This window comes from Protomyctophum parallelum, assembly GCF_964188405.1.
Source record: "Protomyctophum parallelum genome assembly, chromosome: 7".
NCBI lineage: Eukaryota > Metazoa > Chordata > Actinopteri > Myctophiformes > Myctophidae > Protomyctophum > Protomyctophum parallelum.
Window position 1 is genome coordinate 47628530 of NC_139705.1, and position 22086 is coordinate 47650615.

The window sequence follows — 22086 nt, forward strand, 5'->3', positions numbered from 1 at the left end:
AAAAGTACCAATTGTTTTTGAAAAATGGCATTCACACAATTGCCTTCCTAAAATGTTGATGACCTCACGAATATAGTAATACAATCATGTGTGTGGGAGTGTGTGTGTGGGCGCTCAGTGAAATCAGCGAATCCACAGGATGAGGAAAGCGAGGGGGGGTGTCATCAGGGTGTGTGTTTCACAACATCCTGTGAGATAGTGCCCGGTGTCAAACACCTAAAATAGCAGATCTACAAGTTCACAATGCATCCCATTCCCATCATATCCCGTCTGAGTTGAAGAACGCATAGGCCTACAGGATAAACGTGTGGCACTGGAAGTGACGAAACGAAACAAAAAAATGAGCAGACAAAATTGGAACACTTAAAATGTACCGTAAGATGATAAATTATCTTTGCAGGGTTCTCTCTAAAAATTGTACTGTGACCTGAAAAGTTATTCAAAGTTAAAGAACTAAAGAGATAGGGAGACCTGAACCTATAGGCATATTCATCTCTACTCACTAAAAACAGATCAAGCAGACCAAGTACAGATGGCCAATGGTCAAGTTGGCTCATTTTTGAGCAAGTGGTTAAATATCTGAAATAACTCATTAACACTGATGATAGTGCTGTCAGTATATACGAAGCCATCTATGAAAAGGTTTACCAGGCAACACAATTGTATACAATACAATACATAGTGGCGGTCACCCTGCTTCATCCCTCTCGGCTAAGGGGTCCATGGCTTGAAAAACATTGAAGACCCCCTCTATAGCAATGATTCTTTACAGAATTAAGAGCTTTAAGATTTTTTACATAACCACTTAGTAAGTGATTATGTTATATTACATGAAATACACATTCAATTGTATATCGGTGTGTTCCGTTAATATTACATGAAAATATCAGGAAAAGGAACTCAATTTGTCACAGCAATGGAGTCCCAAGTGTAGATTCATTCTTAACATTTGAGTGCATGTCGCCCTCTAGTGGTTAATATGATGAATTGCATGTGTACACAACAGTGGGAAAGAGAACTTTTATTTCCAAACCTGTGGGCAACATTCACAATGCCTTTTCTACCTTTTAACCGCAATAGCCTCAATATGATTTCCCAATAGCATCAAACTGGGTTCGCTTACAATTCCGCAAATATACATTTTCTTTTATAAACGGTAAACATCATGTGCAGTTTCCACAATTTTCTTTTTTTCCCCACCCACCCACAAGATTATAGCAGCACCGTCATCCCTTATCCGATGCACTATATATATATATATATTTTTTTTCACAAAGCGGTATATGACATGCTTCTTGTAAATATATATTTGACAATCTGGTGGTAAAGCCAGAGAAAGAGCAATAGGCCAGTTGGGGCTGAATACACCAGCATCACACACACATCAAACCAAAACTATATAATAATGTACAACCTTAAAGTAAATCCACAAATCACAATGAGATATTCAACCCCGTTGTAAACTGCTCTGACTCTCTTTACCAGGAGGGGGGTGGGGGGGGTTTGTGGGGGTACGTGCATATCGTTGCTGTCGGGCAGAAACCTCTCATCTCCAAATTAAAGAGAAAAGAACATTGAATACCGAAATGTTTTGGACGTGAGGTTTCCACCCCGACAGACGATATGAATGGATACGATGACCACCGCCGGCCACTGAAGCCTCATCACGACTCTCAGAAAGCTTCAGTTATACGTAATAAAAGCTTTTAAAAAGAGCATGGACATGGCATAGCTGCTGCAGCCAACGTGCTGCATGGAACAATAGCCTGAAAACAATACCCTGAAAAGAGCATGGACATGGCATAGCTGCTGCAGCCAACGTGCTGAATACCCTGAAAACATTATGTATGCATGTTAAAGCGTATATATGTATATACACATGCACCCTTTAAAACCGCATCGCACCAAATTAAATATACATTCATTTTCAGAATAAGAATTCAGCTAAGCAACGAGACGATTGTCCAGAGTAACTTTGACCTAGAATGAATTAAGAAACATCAGTAACAGCAGCAGCATTTGACTGTCTTTCCACAGAAAAGGAGAGATTATAGAGGTGGTGTTACTCTTAAATGATGTAGAGAAGTGATAGAGAACACATACTTAGGCCGTACACAATACACATACGGTACATACAAGTGGGCTACTGGTACGAATAGAACATAAAACAATGATACAACATAAAAAAATGGGTCAAATTAAATGCCACTGTAATAATACTAAACTTAAAATGATATAAAAAATAAATAAAATGAGACACTGCAAAATCCTTGGAATTGGACACTTTTTTTTAAAGTACAGGCCCAATGTACCGTTCCTGTGCATTCCTCACCAGTTCTACGTTTTTGATCTCCGATTAGCGTGCCAAATAGCTTCTTTTTTTCTTTTTCTTTTACCCGTCTGTAAAAAAGCGATTCACACCTCAAATAGATTCTTTCCTCACACTGCTCACAGACTCTCTCACTTGAACAGCTTGGTTTTGGCCGCCGCCTGTCCGTTCACGTTGGCCCGTTTGTAGCGGTCGTCTTCTCCTTCTTCGCTCTCGGTGTTATTCGCCCAGCTCTCTTTATGAGGGGTGAGCTCGGGCGCTGTCACATCTCCATCCTTACACGTGCCAAAACACAGAAAGAGATCATTCAAGGTTAATTAACCCATTTTGGGCGGGAACCCCTTTGGTGTTTTAAGCATTACGTGATGTTAAATGTGGTGCAAATCTTTGAATATATTTGTAGGAGCCATTAGAAGAGAGGCATTATTTGTATTATTATTATTTCCAGTATTATCTTTGACCACTTGGTGGCGGGCTTGAGAAGCACAGCTTCTAGAAGGTGTGCATGCACTTTTTAAGGTGAGACAGGTGCACTGAGAAGGAACTAGACACAGGGAACCAGGGAGCAAACCGTTCTTACCAGTAACAGCAGCACAGCAGCAGAACAGAGACAAACAATAACATCACTGGTATGTTCATGATATAAACTGCTCACTTTGACTTCTGATAAATAAATAACAATAACTGGATCAAAGACATCCATCTGTTGCTATTTTCTGTGTGCGTAGGATCACTCCCATACCATTCCTGTGAAGTAACTTCAAAGGAGACTGGAAACTAGAAAAAATGGCAGTTACAATATTCTTTCACAGCGAACATTTTTAACTCAAATCTTTGCTTCCAGGGGGTCACTGGAACATCATATTTTCAGATGGGGGGGTTGGTGGCCAATTGAATATCATTTTTGGGGTCCTTGACATGAAATATTGAGCACCACAGATATAGAAACATTAACAGAGACATTCTTAAAAAACGAAATTACCTTCAGGCCTAAATGGGTTAATAAAGCTATTACAATTTGCATGTAATGCGTTGGCTGGATTACGCATCTGAAACGGACATTCTTCGGTTGCGTACTACACATGTGAACGGCCAACAATGGACAATGATTCCCTGGACGTTTTCCAGTGTCAGATGTTAATCGGTATTACCCTAGGCTTGGTGAAGTTCTTGTCCATACACCACTGGACAAAGTGCTTCTTGGCTGCCTCCAGGCTACGCTCATCATTCTTCTTATAGTAGACTCTGATCATCTGCTCTGCAAACTTCTCAGGGAGCAGCTTGGACACCTAAAATAATAGATACAGCGTATCCGTTATTTCATCCATCTTGTAAACACTACAGCAGGGATGGACAACATTGCCAGTTAGTTTCACCTGTACCACTCGTTCTGGGTTACAATATCAGATTAAGGTAAAACGAGGCCTAGCCCAGAATTCTCCTTTAAATGCAAAGCTTGCAGCAAAGAACTCAAATGAAGTTGTGTTAAAGTGTGACCTGGTTCTTGCGGATGCGGATGGGTTTGGTGGGGTCGTCCTTGCAGTAGAAGCGCACGTTACTGATGGGGTCTTCCGCTTTCATCCCGTAGTCAAAGTTCGTCACCTAAGAAACGATGGCGAGAGAAAAGACTGTTACAAGCAGGCTATATTAGAAATAAAATAAATCACATCCGTGTGAAAAGAGTGGTGCAACTCCGTGTGAGGGGTCTACGGAACTTCCAGACCCACAGGAACGCGCCCAGGGTGCCGGCCCGGTTAGGGCGAGCCGCCCTACGTCCGAAACGGTCGTGGAATAACTGGACAAAGAAGATACTCACAGTGACCACCAGGTCCTCAGGCTGCAGCTCAACATCCTTGTGTCCAGAGATAGACGGATGCTGAGGCTTGACTCTGGCCACTTCCTCAGCCCAGCGCAGCAGCATGTCCTTATGGAGCAAGCAAGAGAGATGAGTTACAGAACTATACATGTCCTTATGGAGCAAGAGAGATGAGTTACAGAACTATACATGTCCTTATGGAGCAAGAGAGATGAGTTACAGAACTATACATGACCTTATGGAGCAAGAGAGATGAGTTACAGAACTATACATGTCCTTATGGAGCAAGAGAGATGAGTTACAGAACTATACATGTCCTTATGGAGCAAGAGAGATGAGTTACAGAACTATACATGTCCTTATGGAGCAAGAGAGATGAGTTACAGAACTATACATGTCCTTATGGAGCAAGAGAGATGAGTTACAGAACTATACATGTCCTTATGGAGCAAGAGAGATGAGTTACAGAACTATACATGTCCTTATGGAGCAAGAGAGATGAGTTACAGAACTATACATGTCCTTATGGAGCAAGAGAGATGAGTTACAGAACTATACATGTCCTTATGGAGCAAGAGAGATGAGTTACAGAACTATACATGTCCTTATGGAGCAAGAGAGATGAGTTACAGAACTATACATGTCCTTGTGGAGCAAGAGAGATGGTTAACCCATTTAGTAGAGGGCAACCAGACTTCATTGTAGTGGACGGGAGCAGGACGGTAAACGAACAGGACGGCACGGCAGCCCGGCAGCCAGAACCGGCGACGGTAACGGCATCAATGTTAGAATATTTAATCTAATTTGGTGCCGTGCCGTCCAGCAGGTTGACGTCTACCACTTGCCTGATTCCATGTGAATGCAGCATTAGAGTACTGTATTGCATTACTGCTCTTGTTTTTTAATGTTTATGCCTTGCTTTTCTTTTCTTTCTTTCTCCATTGCTCTGTAAAGCACTTTGAGTCATGAAAGGTGCTATACAAATAAAGTTTTATTATTATTATCATACACATTAGCCACACCAAATACTTGAATCATGTCTACAAAAGTTTGAAAAGCTGTTTCAACCAGGGCAAGTAGGTGAATTTGGGGCATGTCATTGCAGGTGAAAGTAAGTACATTTGTCTTTATAAAGCACTTTTCAAAACAACGTTACAAAGTGCTGACTTCACTTTCACAATTTTTCCCAAAATAGTGAAAATATCAGATCTACAAGGTCACAATGCACTTAGATTGTTGTTTTCGCTATTTGTAGTATATATATATACTACGAAAGAGCGCACACACACCTCATTGACATCGATGGGTTTCTCAGCTTGGGTTTGACCCAGACACTTGTAGAGACGCCTGCGAACAACATTGGACAGGATTTCCCTGGCCTCAGCCAGCTCCGGGGAGGACGAATAGAGGATCTGCTCGAACACGTGATCTACGCACCACAGACACCCAGGCACGGAAGAGCACAAAGGTCAGACCCAAGATAACAGAGGTCATCACCTCTGTGTTGACCCGACATACGTTATGTAATGCAAAACTGCAAATAAACTACGGCTGTCAAATATTTTGCCTAATGGTCAGAATCCTAACAGACATGTCATATTTTCCACACATCATTATTTCCACTTTGTTGTCCATGCTCTTAACCGTCGCAATTATTTGAGATAATCGTTATATTATTTCATCATAATCTTTCCATGTTGAAACATGTTCATACATTAAAAGCGCTGTAAGCTTATACTGTAGTGTAATCAGTAATGGGTTAGAAACATTACAGTAAATTAAATCAGGTGATGCACTGAATGAATACTAAGCCATTTATTCCATTGCAGGTATAGGCAAAGATGATAATTAAGCAGAACCGGTTTGACCAATCCTGCAAGTTGTGACTTTTACCACAAGCTTGTGGCACAGACGACTGTCGACTAGTCAGACCGATGCCAAACTTCCCTGGAACCGATGTCGATCCCGATTTATGAGAGTCCTGCTCGTTCACCGATTACCAATGTTTTGACCGATATTTGGTCACAAATGTTTGAAAAACTTAGATTTGATTACACGTTTCTTTTGAGAACCTTTACTGTAACTGACAAGCAAACAAACATGAATATGTTCAGAAATGTTCAAAAATAGCTAAATCTACAAGCTAAAGAGCTTAACATGTTGTAATGACATAATTATCTGTATCTTCATAATTTAAGATACAGATAAAAGTCAAATAATGGCTCATACTGTATATCGGCCAGGCAGATATATCCGTCTCTAGACTAAATTCCATTGCACAAGTACAGTCTGTGGGGCAGGGAGACGAGTCAGCTTTATCATGGAAACCAATGAGTTGAATTTCATGGCCTCACTGTACAGTACAGATGGCTTCTACTGTACTCACCCGTCAGCTTGGTGTAGGCCTTCATGTCATCTGTACTCACCCGTCAGCTTGGTGTAGGCCTCCATGTCATCGATGGCTGTAGAGAGAGTAAACATCCTATTCCCCGAGCCTGGTATCTGGATGTGTGGGTCTGCCTTTATGAAGGCCTCTGTAATCCTGCACAAGCACACCAGAAAAGCACATTGTCCATTGTTTATTTGATTTTTTCCCCTCCTCTGTAGATTGCATAACAAGTGAATCACTCGCTGCGACTAAACATAGCGTAATAGACTAAACCAATGGTGTTATCAAGGTGCCAGTGTGCAGGCAACGTTATTATAGTTAACCACTAGCATCTCTATTCTGGGGAGAACATTTCACTGAAAATAGCACATCTACAAGCTCACGGCGTGTTGCAACATGCTGCGTTGTGAGCTTGTAGATCGGCTATTTTCAGGCCAAGATATTTAGTAGAGAGCTCTTGGGAATCCGTTCAAGGGTTTACGTGGCTAAATAAAACAAACTAAAGTAGATGTGCAAAAAACCTTTGTGTACATACATGGTCTCGATGATGTTTCCCACTTTGTGCTGGTACGCTCTTCTGTGGAGGCAGTTTCTGGTGTGGAACAGGTCGTACAGATTACCTGCCTCCTGTTGAAAGGAATTCATTCAAGTTATAAACCGCAAGAGACCCTGCTTTAAAGTGACTTTAGATTAGAACAGCTAAACCACTCTACTTCAACCTTGGCTGTCCTAAAATCACAGAAAACCACAGTCTTGTATTTACATAACATATGGCAATGTAAAAATAGATATCACAATGAAACTGGTTTGAACAATTGAACAATCACTACGAGAATAATTAAACAAAGACGCATGGAAGGTTCTGAATTGGGAATATTGTAAACATACCATTGTAAACGTGAAATTAATCAATACTGAACAACTGCATAACTTGTTTCTCCCTAAAATGTTATAAGTGGCATTTTTCTTTGTCAAATCTATCAATATTTACAACAAAGGACCAACATCTGTTTCATAAAGAATAGGTTATTGTATGCATCAAGAAGTCAGGACCTTGTCTCTAGTGCAGATGTGCTTCTTTCCATTCTCCTCACACACCCGCGCAAACTTGAGGAAGCGGCGATAGTCAAAGTTATTTTGGATTCCAAGGTGGTAGCAGTCTCTGAGAACAGAAATCACATAATCATACCGGTTATCGAAAGAATGTCAGATCAATCCTTCCACCACAACACCGGTGGAGAAAAGATTACCAAATAATCCCACCTGGCGAAGTAGTCCCACTTGTCCACGTCGATGCCGTTCCGTTTGTTGGCCACGATCTCGTACAGGAAGGATTTCTCTTTTGGACGACCTTTGTAAGGCCACTGTGGAGAACAATGGCACAACTACCACATCAGACACAGACCCATCTATTTAATAAATAAAGTGTCTTAAGTGACAACTAAGGCTCTCATTTCATTTTCATTTAATCCCTATAGAATATCATAACTGAAATGGTTTCGTTTGGCCAAGGACCAATCTGGGATTTGTGAAAGGGCAAGATAGGAGGCCCCCACATTCCCTACACAATATGTAAAAGTATAATGTTTTTATTATCGTTCCAAACTTATGTTGCTGCTGTTCTACATACAGCCAACAGGTTGAAGAAATCACAGGGTTTTAACAATTATGGAACAACATGTATTCGATTGCTAGTTTGCAATCGAATACATGTTACTGTAGTAGGGCTCGACTATACCAGCCACATGGGTTAGGGTTAAGCCTGATTTATACATGGCTGTGTGCGTTGTCGCATTTAATGTCCTTTAGAGAAAGCCAAGACTTAAGACATGTTAGAAGACATGGAATCTGTGGCAGGGTGTGGTTTTTACTACTGTATGACTGACCGGCGCCCCCTGGCTGAGAGAGGCGGAAGTGTCCAGGGGCCCGCCGATCTGCTCCTTGATGAAGATGAGGTCCTCCGGCAACACCAGGCCATGTCGTTTCATCACTGGCTCCAGGGCATTGTCTTTCACCAGGTAGTCAAACATGGCCAGGGACGCAGTCTCATGCTGTAAGACACACAGGTATGACAGAAACATGAACATAGAACGTACAGTCTCATGCTGTAAGACACACAGGTATGACAGAAACATGAACATAGAACGTACAGTCTCATGCTGTAAGACACACAGGTATGACAGAAACATGAATATAGAACGGGAAAAGGGTGCATCGCGGAGCACATTTTTATCTGGTCAGGCTGGGAGGTCTACCCAGTGCTATGTTAAGGGGCAGAATGTGACATTGGCAGGGATGATGATGTGTGCGGCATTTGTCAGTCCAAAACCAATGTATGATGAACGCTTATAGAATACAATGGGCCTGATTCTTCAACGCGCTTCCGCTTATATATTGACGTGACGCTAGCGGAAAGGCATTTACGTGGATTTCCCACATTAATTTGGAATTCATGGAAATGGCCGTGAACTTGACGCTGACTTTGGTTGATCGGCAACTCCGCTAAATCCTCCGCCACCTCTTTAGGTGGCGGAGAAATTTGCGGAAGCATACACTTGCATATATAGATTTATTCAGAAGGCTTTAGTCTTCATGCTGAATCAATAAATAGTCCCCAAATCTCAGATAAAATATGTAGGCATGTGTCCCCAACATATTGGTCGATCAGCACATAAAAAAACGATATATATATATATAATATATATATATATATAAAAGCCGAGTGCACTTGTATGCCTAAATGCATATGCATTCTAGAGGCAAGTTAGCCTATAGAGTCCCATAAGGAAACTGCCCCTGCAAGCCCCGACACCTTTTTATTTATTTATTAGGATATTTATATAGCATGCCATGCGCGATTGCGCTGCTCACTTGACAGCCTTCTCTAGGCTACTCGCAGTGCAAGCGTTGTGAGCTTGTAGATCGGCTCTCGCGCATGTTAAAAAACAAACTCACAATTATAATAAGAACATAGGCCTACACTTATCTGCATTTTGCACTGTACGAATCTAACGTTGTTTAGTGTGTGTTAGTGACTGTATTGTTTAGTGAGTCAGTTCTCTTGACTGTCGGTGTGTGTGTGTGTGTGTGTGTGTGTGTGTGTGTGTGTGTGTGTGTGTGTGTGTGTGTGTGTGTGTGTGTGTGTGGCGGACAGCAGCATGCTGCCGCTGAACCGAGTCCAATCTGGGTGAAATTTACATTGGAAAATTAATATAACGGCGCGGTGAGCCCGGCCAGGACAGAACACGGCCCGGCCCGACTGACATTCTGGTTCACAGACATGCCGGTCTGACAGACAGACAGCAGTCACGAGGGCTAATTAGCCCTATAAATCCACATTATGGCATCAGCGCGTGCAATTTGGCCAGTCAGTTTTAAACCAGCTCACCGTAATTCATTATAATATGGGCAACGTTGTAGCTGTGTAGGCTGTAGGCTACTACATTGATCTCATCATGAGATCAATCAAGTTTGCCAAGTGTCCCGACTCCCGCGAATCATTTTAATATGAGGACATCATGAAATGAACCATGCACTTACATCTGACAAAGAGGATATAGGCTACCCGCTGTATATGGTTGAAATTCTAAATAGCTATGCCTACATGTCCATGCTCAGAACAAATCCATTCTCCACTATATGCATTCAGACAGCTGACAGTGAGATGATATTAATCTATTCCCCGAATGAATCAATGCAGCTCTGATTAAAAAAAAGTATCGGATATCTCTTTACTTTTGCAGGGCGCCTTTCTTTTTTTATAACCCTGCAGTGCATTCATCCTGTCAAAATTAACTACTCTACAAGCTCATCGCGCTGTTGTATAGAATTGAAATCCTCTGTGCAGGCTATGATGACGTATTTCGAGATTTCCTGTTGCCCTTATATGGTGTAGAATGGGCGTGGATGTTCCAACTAACCAGGCGACACCAGGCGAATCGCTTGGGAAAAATGCGGAAAGGATACACTCGGCGATCCGCACAAATGAAGTGATTACACCAGCTTCCCTGAATAACACGTCCTCTCAACGTAGGATGATCGGACGGATAAATACGATATCCGTTTCCGCCACCGTTACACTCTGGCGCATTTCGTTTTTGAAGAATCAGGCCCATTGTGTGTACACTGTAGTGTACAGGGTACACCGGTACAGTACAGTATGTCATGGCGGGATTGCACAGGGTATGTTGTCGTGGCGTCATGCATGTTAAGGGGGCTGTAACTGAAGGCCGACGACTGTCCTATGTTGATGTGTTATAGGTGCTGTGGTCTATTTGTGTCTCTTCCCGTTTGTGTTGCGGTCGGTGGGGTGTGTGTATGTACATGTCAGTCCCTGTGTGCACCGTGCACGTGTGAGAGCGCATCGTATGTATCCCATTGCATTCCCTCGTTGTTGCCGTATTTCTCTGTGTGCGATGCACGCGGTCTCTGTTGTCTGTCTCTCTGAGCAACGTAAACAGTGGTGTTCGATTAAATTTATCTAATGTCTACTACTAAACAGCTTAAGATACAAAGACAAATAAAGGTCTTATCACCCTCACATTCGTCATATAGCAGAGCTATGCACATAACGTACTGTGGCTAACATTTCTTATCTCTCAGCCTTATCAGAACATTATTGCCACTTGCCTAGTCCTTATCTGTACTGTTCAGCTGACACCATCTGCTACACTAGTTTAAGAACAGTACAACAATAACAGCTTGGCATGTGCTTCCTGAAAACCTATGGATACTGTAAAACCTTACTCGACAGTTTGACATTGGCGACAAACGGAAATGTCACTAAAAACTAGCTGCTCCTTTATTCCAACAATGGCATTCGTTACGGAACTGTTCTTACAGAACAGAACAGCCCTGGTCCAGTGTAAGTAAGTAGTAGCCTTGCCGAGCCATGAGGCCCATAGGGCAGGAGCCTATCTCCTGTTTCTGTAGCGTGAGGCAGCTTGATGTATAAGTACACCCCCTGGACATGACGCTAGTATGTCGCAGGGACTTAGCCCCAATCCAACCCTTGATGCGGAGTGTCAAGCAGGGAGACACTGGGTCCCATTTTTAGAGTCTTTGGTATGACCCGGCCAGGGATTGAACCCCAACCTCCCAGTATCAGGGCGCACACTCTAACCACAAGGCCACTGAGCTGGTCCAGTGTGCCTCACTAATAACAGGTTAGTGCAGCAGAGCTGTAAGTGGACCAGAGCTAAGAACAGAACAGAATTGGGAGTTTCCGTCCCCAGACAGCTACAACTCATTCAGAATGCATTAGGCAGAAAGAAAGTAGAACACATTACACCAATTCTCTCAACTCTGCACCGGCTGTCTCTAAATCACTTCAATGGTTTATGGCCATTAGGATTTATCCCTCCCTGACATAATGGCTCTGACGCCCATGAATCTTACAAAAGAAGAATTATGTCTGCCTTCTACTGAGAAGAAATTCCAGTAGACAATATGTCTGTATGCTGGATATGTTTTCTACCTGCACAAGAAGCATTCCTGCCTTCCATACTGAACTCTACTGGAAGGAAATATGACAATATGACAATGGTAACCATGCAGAAAAATGAATTTCACCCAATTGTTTTGATTTTAGATGATTCTGACTATCCCTTCATTTTTTAGACTTTGTTTACTTAATTTCACTGTGCCTTTCTGTTATTTTTGTTGAGTGTTTATTCATTTCTTCTCTATTCACACCTCAAGAGTCAAGCACAACACCTGATTAGTGTGTAGAGATTGCCCTTAAGTACTGTACCAGTACTGTATTGTTGAGAGCTTGCACAAACAATTGTAATTTATCCAGGAGGCTGGGGAGGTGAAGGGAACTGGTAGTAGTGGCAGGGAGAGGAATGCTGAACATGTACTGTAGGAGTGAGTTTCAGTCTGCCCAAATAATAGATGCCAACTAGAACTGCACTCTGTCGAGTGCCTACTTGCTGCCTACTTGCTTGTTGCACACAAGTAAGTAGGCCATAAATGGCCTACTAGTGCGCAAGCAGAGCGTGCAAGTACTGTTATGTGTAGACCGCTACAAACTTTCAAATCTCAGCCTCTCTGTGAAAGAACGTTTGTAATATTGAATTATTAGGTTTAGCTATTTGCTACGTACCTTGCTTTTGAAAGTAGTATTTTTAACTATGGTAATGATTACTTATGCCTGTTATGGCAGTGGTGTCAGATTACATACATGTATACATAGGGGCATTACCTTTAGTCCACCCGACACTGAAACATGTCATCGTTACGTCACCATCGATAACCAATTATACCCTGGCATTGGTACATATATTAATCACGTCATATGCTCATATGTCTATATATATATACACGTCTATATGTATGTATATGTAATTTCTGAGTTGGTTAGTGGTATAATGTGGTTACTCGGGTGGTTTGATGTGTATGTCCCTTTAATCCACCCGAAACTGAAACATATCATCATTACGTCACCATCGTAAACCAATTAATTATACCCTGGCATTGGTACATATCTTCGGTAGGACCTGACTGATAACATTAATTGCACGCTCTGCTTGCGCAAGTAATTAACGATTGCCCAAACGATCATATAAAGCAGTCTACCGTCTATACTTGCACACTGACACACCCATGGTTTCGGTCACAAATAAATCTGACACGCACATCATAAAATGGTATTAGCTGCAGCAGCATTTCTTACTGGGCTGTTTTACCTGTCTACGTGCCTCTCTGCTAACGAGAGACAAAGTTATAGTATATATTAGAGTTCAGGATAGAGACAACGATACAGAAGACAGCAGAATGGGAAAATAATGTTTTTTTCCCCCCAGACAAATGTATTCTTGTCATCTGTAACGACTGCATGGTATATTTTCATGAAAATGGTAAAGTTAATGCGACCATTGAAGTTGCCATGTCTGCTTATTATAAGCAACTTTTGGTTTGTTGATCTGTAAAGTTGCTTGTAAATGTAGAAATGTAGAAGAAATTCCAGTAGACAAATTTGACTTATACCTGTACTGCTTTACTAGCACAATTATTTGATTATATTGCCTTATCTAAAGCACCTTTAATTGCCTTGGTGTATGAAACATACAAATAAACTTGCCTTGCCTAGTCTGTACTCTGTATTATATTAATTGGTGTAATGTGTTCTACTTTCTTTCTACCATCATCACGTCATGGGACATACGCTCCGTAGCATGACGGAAAACATACCTGCACGGTCTGCTTCGTGCCAGCATATGACATCATATCATATGCTGCTAAAGGACATACGCATCGTACAGTAGCACCTGACTGATAACATTAATTGCACACTCTGCTTGCGCAAGTAATTAACGATTGCCCAAACGATCATATAAAGCAGTCTAGCGTCTATGCTATCACACTGGCACACCCATGGTTTCGGTCACACATAAATATGACACGCACATCATAAAATGGTATTAGCTGCAGCTGCATTTCTTACTGGGCTGTTTTACCTGTCTACGTGCCTCTCTGCTAACGAGAGACAAAGTTATAGTATATATTAGAGTTCAGTTCAGGATAGAGACAACGATACAGAAGACAGCAGAATGGGAAAATAATGTTTTTTTCCCCCAGACATGTCGAATGGAAAATGTATTCTTGTCATCTGTAACGACTGCATGGTCCATTTTCATGAAAATGGTAAAGTTAATGCGACCATTGAAGTTGCCATGTCTGCTTATTATAAGCAACCTTTGGTTTGTTTTTCTGTAAAGTTGCTTGTATATAGGTAGTTGCTGGTTTTGTTTTTTGGGCTAGTTTCTAAAGTGTAGTTGCTTATTTGGGCTTGCTTCCTAATTATAGTTTTTCACGTCAAGGAAGTTAAGGAACCCCTGATAAATAATTGTCCACTCCACGGACATCTATCTTAAAATAATTTGTGCCAGGGATCCCCCCATACAAGATTTGTGTTAAAATGTTTTAATAATATTCAAAATATTTTAATTTATTCTCAATAAATTTAAATATAACATCACAACGTGTCGCTGTGAGCTTGTAGATCTGCTATTTTCAAATAGCCGATGTAAAGTGGTAAAACATTTGGGCTTGTTCTCATAGACCTGGCCGCTTGTTTCTCTTGCAAAATCTGGCAACAATGATCACAGCAGCAAGAGGAAGAGGAAGTTATGCACACATTTCACGCAAAGGCTCATGGGACACTGGAAACAGATGGATACATGAGAATGGAATGAGGCAACCCATAACATTAAAGTGAGTCGGTACTGGGGTAATTTCTTACCTTCCAATTATATCCTGGTCGCACCTTGGGGATGAACATCCCATCAAACATGTGGCTGAAAGGCCCATGTCCTGGATATGGAAGAACGAGGAGAGAGGGTTAGTTCTTGCAAGCGGAATGTTGACTTGACGCATGTAAACTTTCCTCCTCTACCCCGGATTTGAACCCGGTTTCCTGGGCAATAGGCTCCATGCACATACGCCATTTTGGAAAGAACTTGGGCCCCTTCTCTACTTCCTTCACAGGTGCTACCTAGGCTCTTATACTAATGAAGGCTTTAAATGTCCAAAACTCATACATTTTAGGATTAAAATTCTAAAACAGCGAAAATAGCAGATCGACAAGCTCAAAATGTGTCGCTTTGCGCCGTATTTCGAACTTGCGCATCTGCTTCTTTTGATGCTTTTGTGTGATGCTGCAGTACCATCCAAGTAGGGGCGTTCAGTCACGAAAAACACAATAAATTAGAATATGGAGAGGTTTCTGGCCCGAGAGCAACGATATATGGTATAAGTGGTTAACAGTCTACAGCAGTGGTATTCAACTGGTGGTCCGTGAAGGTATAGCATGTGGTCCCTGACCATGCATTTAGTACGTAGGAACATGTTATGTAGGCGTATGATTGATGGTGTCAGTTACTGGGAAGCCGGACGGCAAGAACTTCCACAGAAAAGGGAGTTTTTAACCCATTTTGACCTAAGATCAGAATCTAAAAATGTCTTCTACATCCTGACAGTTTTCTGAAAAAGCTATGTTTCTATGTCAGTCGTTCTTCGATTTTTCAAAAATAGCAAACCTACAAGCTCTATGAGCTTGTAGATCTGCTATTTTTCAATAGCTAAAGCATAACATAATGCCAACACCAAAAGGGGTATCGCGAGACTTCCCACCGTTTCCTGTCTGGCAGCCAAATTTCGCGATACCTCCGAGCCAGAACCTGCTGCTGTTTAGATCCTCAGATAAAATTATAATTATAATTCATAAATAATGTTTATGAGCTGGTCCAGCCGGCTCCATTCACTGCCATGTATTCATTGAACTTCTGGTCACGTGACCATTTCCTTTCCTTCTCTAAGCTTCCATGACCATCATAAGGAAATGTGCCCATGTCATGTCTTCTCGCTCACACATTAGTTGCAATGAACATAATCATGAGTTTAATCTGGAAGGTTAATTTCCCCCTCCCACACCACGCCCATAGCCCCCCCCTCCCAACACAACAGTGGTCCCCAGGTTGATTCCCAGTCAGGGTGGTGGTCCCTGATTCATAATCAGTTGAAACCCTTTGGTCTACAGGACTACAGGAGCCTCTGTGTGTGAGGATGGCGGTGTGGTGTATGCATCTGTCTAAATACTTCCTTAATGTAAACGAAGTCCACACCCACAACACCAGAGGGAGTGCAACAAACCATGTACAACCCAGATTCGGCACAAACAAGGGACTAAATTATTTTTGCTCCTATGCCACCAAAATGTGGAACGCCCTACCAACAGTCATTAAGACATGCAGATCCCTTGACTCCTTCAAAACCACTCTCAAAGGGCACCTACGGATGGCTGCAATTCGAAACTGGCCTCTGTAAAATCTGAATCCCCCCCACACCCCCCGCCCCATTTCCCCTCACTGTATATGTATCTTTTCCCTTTTTGCTTCCTATATGATGAATTCCTGTTCTGTTCTTTAACTATATAGAAGTGTCTATTTGTATGTCTCTAAATGTTTTGATGAATTGAACAATGTGGACCCTGTTGTAAACAAGTGTAATGCTTAATTGGGTCGTCCACTCACAGTTAACAGTCTTTGTATTGAGTTTGTGCTTGAAATGTACTATAATTCTGCAAACTGTTAATAAATATTTAAATCATCGTACCCAGGTCATGGCAGAGTCCAGCGATCTGTACACAAAGGATGTCTCTAACGGAGATGAGCAGCTCTGGTTGCCTGTCATCTAAAGCTTGTACAAGCCTTCCTGCAAGGTGCCCCACCCTGCAACAGCACATTAACAAGTCAACATTAACAGTCCATGCAGCAATAAAACTGCTGCATGGATACAATTGAAGCCTAATATTTCTCCCACAGTACTGGCGTCATTGTGGTACATGATTAACCCCACTCATGAAATCCACTACAGTCCTATCCTACCCAATGGAGTGCTCAAAGCGGTTGTGGGAAGCTCCAGGGAACACCCAGTATGTCCCTCCCAGCTGCTTGATGTTGCGAAGTCTCTGGAACTGGGGCGTGTCAATGATACTGATGAGAACGGGGTGCAACTCAATGTGCCCATGGATGGGGTCATTAAAAACCTAACAGAGAAACAAGAAATGAAAGTTAAGCTTAAAAGTATCTCTTCATTTCACTATCTGATATTCGGCCAGCCAAAAAATAAGTTGAGTACAGTTAAGTATTCCTTTAAGATATTACAAACTGAGAAGTGTTATGCTCAACAAGGAATACCAAAATGGTGGAAGAAGTGTCACAGTGTATAATGTAGTTGAACTTCTCTCATACAACACAGCACTCTCTTGCTAAGATCTCTTGCCAACATGTCAACAACGTTTTTTGGCCAGTTTGGGAACTGGACGTTCCTACCAAGAATAGTGATTTGTTCTTGTTGACGTGTGCCCACTCTGCTGTGTCGTCCACACAGTTCTATAGAGGGTATGCGCATGCTTAAAGTGAATGGCACGTCGAGTGGCAAAGCAACATGCAAAGTAAGTTTAACATTGTTTAACGTCGTTTAATGCAATCAGATAGCACTTTTATTTTTTTTTATCCCACGATTTTGTAACCCAGTTTTCTTTTCACCCACACCAGTGCCAATTATCTAATGTAATCCTGGGCGCTACACTTCCTCTACCAACCTGGGGGGGCAGCGGACTGACCTCATGCCTCCTTTATGCATGAGGAGTCCAAGCTGCTTCTTTTCACCTGACAGAGGGGAATTTCCCCGGCCAGACATAGCGCGTGGAAGGGACACGTTATTCCGACCAGTTCCTTTTCCCTCCATCAGGCGCCCCGGCTGGCCAGGGGGAGGTAGTTTTAGAGACCAGGATTACGGCATGTTTTTGTGAGGGTATCTACCCTAGGGGACACGGGGAGAACATGCAAACTCCCCACAGAAAGGCCCTATCGCCAAGCCCCGCCTTTCTGTGTGGATGTCTGGGCTGTCAAGGCCAGAAAGTCGTTTTAGTTGCCACTCAGTAGGCGTTCCTGCGTAACTTCCTGGTTTGATGATGTCACGTGCATACCCTCGATAAGGTCGTAACCCAACCCAGTCAAAGTTGAGACCACAAGTACTGAGGTATCCGTTTGTATTGTATTTGGACCCATAAACTGACCGTGGTGACTCTCACTTGCTTTCTTTGTCTTAACAGCATTTAAAGTAGTCTTTATAATTCAGAGTTTTGAGAAGACATGCATAACCTATTACCTTGTTAGGCTCTGCTGATATCTGCCAGAGTTTTCTGAGACAGTGATGGATGTGTAGACGCACACCGAGGGGGCTAGAGAGAGAGAGAGAGAGAGAGAGAGAGAGAGAGAGAGAGAGAGAGAGAGAGAGAGAGAGAGAGAGAGAGAGAGAGAGAGAGAGAGAGAGAGAGAGAGAGAGAGAGAGAGAGAGAGATTAAGGACCTGTGAGATTGCCATCAGATTCAGAGCTCACACTGTTGGCAGCTGACAGTCATAGTAAAGCTATATTATAAACCACATTCAATATTAAGAAAAACAACATTAAACAAACAAACTATATGGAGTATGCCAGTATGGACACATTTTCTTACCCTATTTTCATTTTCTCCAGGTGTTCTTCCGAGAGGTATCGAAGCGCCACGCCATTGATTTTTTCCTCTGTTTCAACAGAGAAGTATTTTTAAAATCATTTAGATATTACTCTGTTTTCATGCACAGCTGGCTTTCTAACTGCCCACCACTGCCAGTTATGTAATGGAGACTGACCGTTAGAGATGTAGGGTTTACAGGTCCATTTGTACACCCCCCCCCCAGACAACTGGTATATTTGGTTCCTTTTGTACACTTGATTCTACTCACTGACTGTTGTATGTCTAATCTCTACGGGTCAGTCAGTTTTAGTGTCGTCATAAGTATGACACACAGGACATTGCAAGTGAAATGTGTGGTTAATCCAATCATGTCACATCATGTGACAGCCAATAAAGTATTATATTCATGTAACTAAATAACTATGGCTCGCAGAATGATACATTTATCATATTTATTTTTGTGATTTTTAGAGAATAAGGCATCTCGTGTTCAAGAGGGTTTAGGTCCTCAATCACAACACAAAACAACAATTCAACAACATAGGCGTAGAACAAAACATAACAAGCCATTAAGGCTCTTCCACCACGAAATGAAAACATATCTTGAGGTAATTGCTTATCCCCCCAAATCACGAAGGCTAATGGGACTTATGGGCAGTTCCCGTTACTGCACTCACTGGGCAGTATAATTTAATAGCCAACACAAGGGAGTAGTGCCTACTAATTACTAAAGTGAAAAGTAATGTCTAATGATTATGTCCCCTGTTCTATAGCCTTATATAATATTAGCCTCGATACCCAGGCTTTCAGTTCCGTCGGCACAAAAAAGGAAGTCTTATATTAACCTACTAACTAGCATAAACTAAACACATGCGCACACACACACACACACACACACACACACACACACACAGGCATAACCATGTTCACATGACAGTCATGTTTCAGGGCTAACACGGGCAGAGCAGATCAAATCAAATGCATACACACACCTCTGAACTTGCTTTCCCATTCCTGCAGCTCTTGGCGGTGCAGGTAGTCGCACACATCGTCCACTCCCCAGCCCATGAAGTCCGCGTCCTGCGGGACAGAGGACACCCGCTTCACCGGCGTCTGGAAGCCGTCAGACGGCGCTCCTTCTCCGTCGGCGGATCGCTGACGTTTCCCTTTCCGACTGTCCATGGATGTTGTCGGTTACAGTTTCGTGTCCCAAGTTAACAACGTCAAAGTCAAGCGGTTTACCCGGCTCCCACGCGGTTCTTCAACGCCAGATATCGTTCGTTAACGTCGTTTACTAAACTATTTGGCTTCTAAAGCACCACCATACACCCTCACTCACACACTGACGGAAAGGAACTGTCCGAAACTGAATTTTCGCTGCTGGAAAATGCCGGGTTTTGTTTCGCTTGCGTCACGTAAGGGCGGCCCCTCGTGTTGAGCCGAAGATCGCAGATCCACAAGCTCGCAACGAGTCGTGGATGCCAGAGGAGAGCCTTGTGGATGCGACGCGCTGTGAGCTTGAAGATCTGCTATTTTTGATCAGGGCCGGCGTTTGCTAACTGTTACGTCGACTGTAAAGCCTGGTGACGCGAGGTTACGTCGACTGGGGGCGGTAACTGTCTGCTACACAGCTCGTTTATGGTGCAGGTCTGCAGGAATAAACACCAAAAAGAAACACAAAATAATTTGAATAAACAGCTAAATAACTAAACACACTATTTCCAGTTTTTCCACCTCTACAGAACCATTCTATCCAGTGCCGGTTCTAGGAGTCAAGTGGCCCTATGCAAGATTATTTTGTGTGCCCCCTGCCATGCACTATGGGAGTATGGGGGTGTAAGGCCCCTGTGCTCCAGGAGAAAAAAATGTATTGTTAGATTTTCCCCGATATAGACTGAGTTGATAGACGTCACTTGTACAAGTAAAAAGGTTTATTTATAATCCAGCAGTCCAACAAAGGTACAATCCAAAAGGTCATGCAATAAGCATAGATCGGCCGTGAGGCAACCTGCGATCTGGTTGACTCCCGTCCTCAGTTTCTCGTCAGGCTATACACTCTCAGGTCTGGCTATGAGCCAAGCTCTTCGCACGCTACGGTCCTCTGTTCTCCCGCCGGCTTGTTTATCAACCCCTCATCCTGGCTCGATCGGCACCGAATGTCAGTTTTGGCGAGACTCGCGGGTGTCAAGCCGCCGATATTCGTGTGAAGGAGCCGTTAATCTTATGTTGCAAAATAACAACAACACCCCAATTATCTGAATCGTGCGTCATATTTTGCAACATCTCCAATGCTCAGATGGTTACGGTTAGGGTTATTGGCTGGCATTATTACTTTTGTGTTCCCGGCCCGAGGCTAGTAAAGGATCACATCTGCTCCTCTTTCCACAAGCTGTAATTTATTGATTACAGCTCTGCCATTAAAACCATAAGACTCCCCCACCAGGCTGGCTAACAAACTGGCAGACCTGGAACAAGACCCTACAGTGTATTATAGAGACTAACATGGGAGTGGATTTTCACTCCTGTCCTGTCCCACTCTCACAGAAAGAATCCTGTCCTGTCCCAATCCTGCAGGGCCAGAGTTTAAAAAAAATCCCATCCTGTCCCACTCCTGTAGAATGACTCCTGATCCCATCCCACTCCCACTTGAAATTACTCCCGCTCCCATCCCTCTCCTGTTTAAGTTAGTCATTAGAAAAGGCAATTGATTTTGTGTTATATGGCATTTTGTGCTAATAGTGGAGGGCCAAAAGCCCCAAAAGTTGACTATACCCCTCCACGAGGTATAACAAAACGGGCAGGGGCGTCACTACCGTGACGCAGACAACGCGATTGCGTGGGGGCCCATGACGCCTGAGGGCACACCCACGTCGGGAGAAAAAAAAAAAAAAGAGGTGGCAAATTTAAAAAATAAAAATAAACGAGGCGGCCGGGCCCCTTAACAATATATTGTTAACTGAGGTTGATTTTACGTCGCAAACCATTGTAGAAAAATACAATCACGACTTAATTCCCCATTCAACTTATCATTCCGTGAGTGCCTGAGAGACAGCATTAGTTAACGTGAAGACCATCCGAGAGCTCACAAAACTGCTTATTGTGGAGAACAGCAGCATTAGTGCTAGTTTTGGCTCATACTTCAGTTACTCAGCACATAGGCAATAAAAAATATATCTGAAAGAGATAGTTCCAAGAAAATTCTTTGTCATTTTTTACCTGCTGTTTGTTTTTACATCATACTTTCACAAATTGTCTGCAGGTAGTGTGCCTACATCCCAGAACAATCAGAATGCCAATATTTTGTTCTATTGTGAATCAGCAGCCTTTTATATAAGGCCTTAACACATTCTGACCTGAGATCAGATTCATACGAGGTTTCCACTGGACACACATTGGTCTGATTGACCCATTCTGACCTGAGATCAGATTCTAAAAAATGTCAGTCGTTCTTCGATTTTTTTCAAAAATAGCAGATCTACAAGCTCATATGGCGCGATACGAGCTTGTAGATCTGCTATTTTTCAATA

At 42.6% G+C, this 22086-nt stretch overlaps 1 protein-coding gene across 1 annotated transcript; it reads right to left on the minus strand.

Moving 5' to 3' along the window:
• Window positions 1-1006: 1006 nt before the first annotated feature.
• samhd1 (SAM domain and HD domain 1) lies at window positions 1007-19894 on the minus strand. Its single transcript, XM_083768551.1, has 16 exons — window positions 19552-19894; window positions 18560-18626; window positions 18211-18283; window positions 16923-17083; window positions 16651-16766; window positions 14780-14850; window positions 8421-8585; window positions 7798-7898; window positions 7588-7696; window positions 7070-7161; window positions 6572-6687; window positions 5435-5574; window positions 4146-4253; window positions 3827-3931; window positions 3481-3618; window positions 1007-2604 (listed from the first exon to the last, which is right to left on the minus strand). Exons 1-16 carry the CDS (start codon window positions 19739-19741, stop codon window positions 2461-2463), a joined length of 1896 nt encoding a protein of 631 aa, XP_083624677.1. The 5' UTR covers window positions 19742-19894; the 3' UTR covers window positions 1007-2460.
• Between the last annotated feature and the right edge of the window lie 2192 nt (window positions 19895-22086).

Excerpts from the sequence above, each read along its gene's own strand:
- samhd1 (XM_083768551.1), bottom strand. The coding sequence starts at position 19,741 with ATGGACAGTCGGAAAGGGAAACGTCAGCGATCCGCCGACGGAGAAGGA. Across the intron at positions 18,284-18,559 it reads CTGGAGAAAATGAAAATAGG|CCCCCTCGGTGTGCGTCTAC; the intron begins GTAAGAAAATGT and ends CTCTCTCTCTAG. Across the intron at positions 3,619-3,826 it reads TCCGCATCCGCAAGAACCAG|GTGTCCAAGCTGCTCCCTGA; the intron begins GTCACACTTTAA and ends CTATTATTTTAG.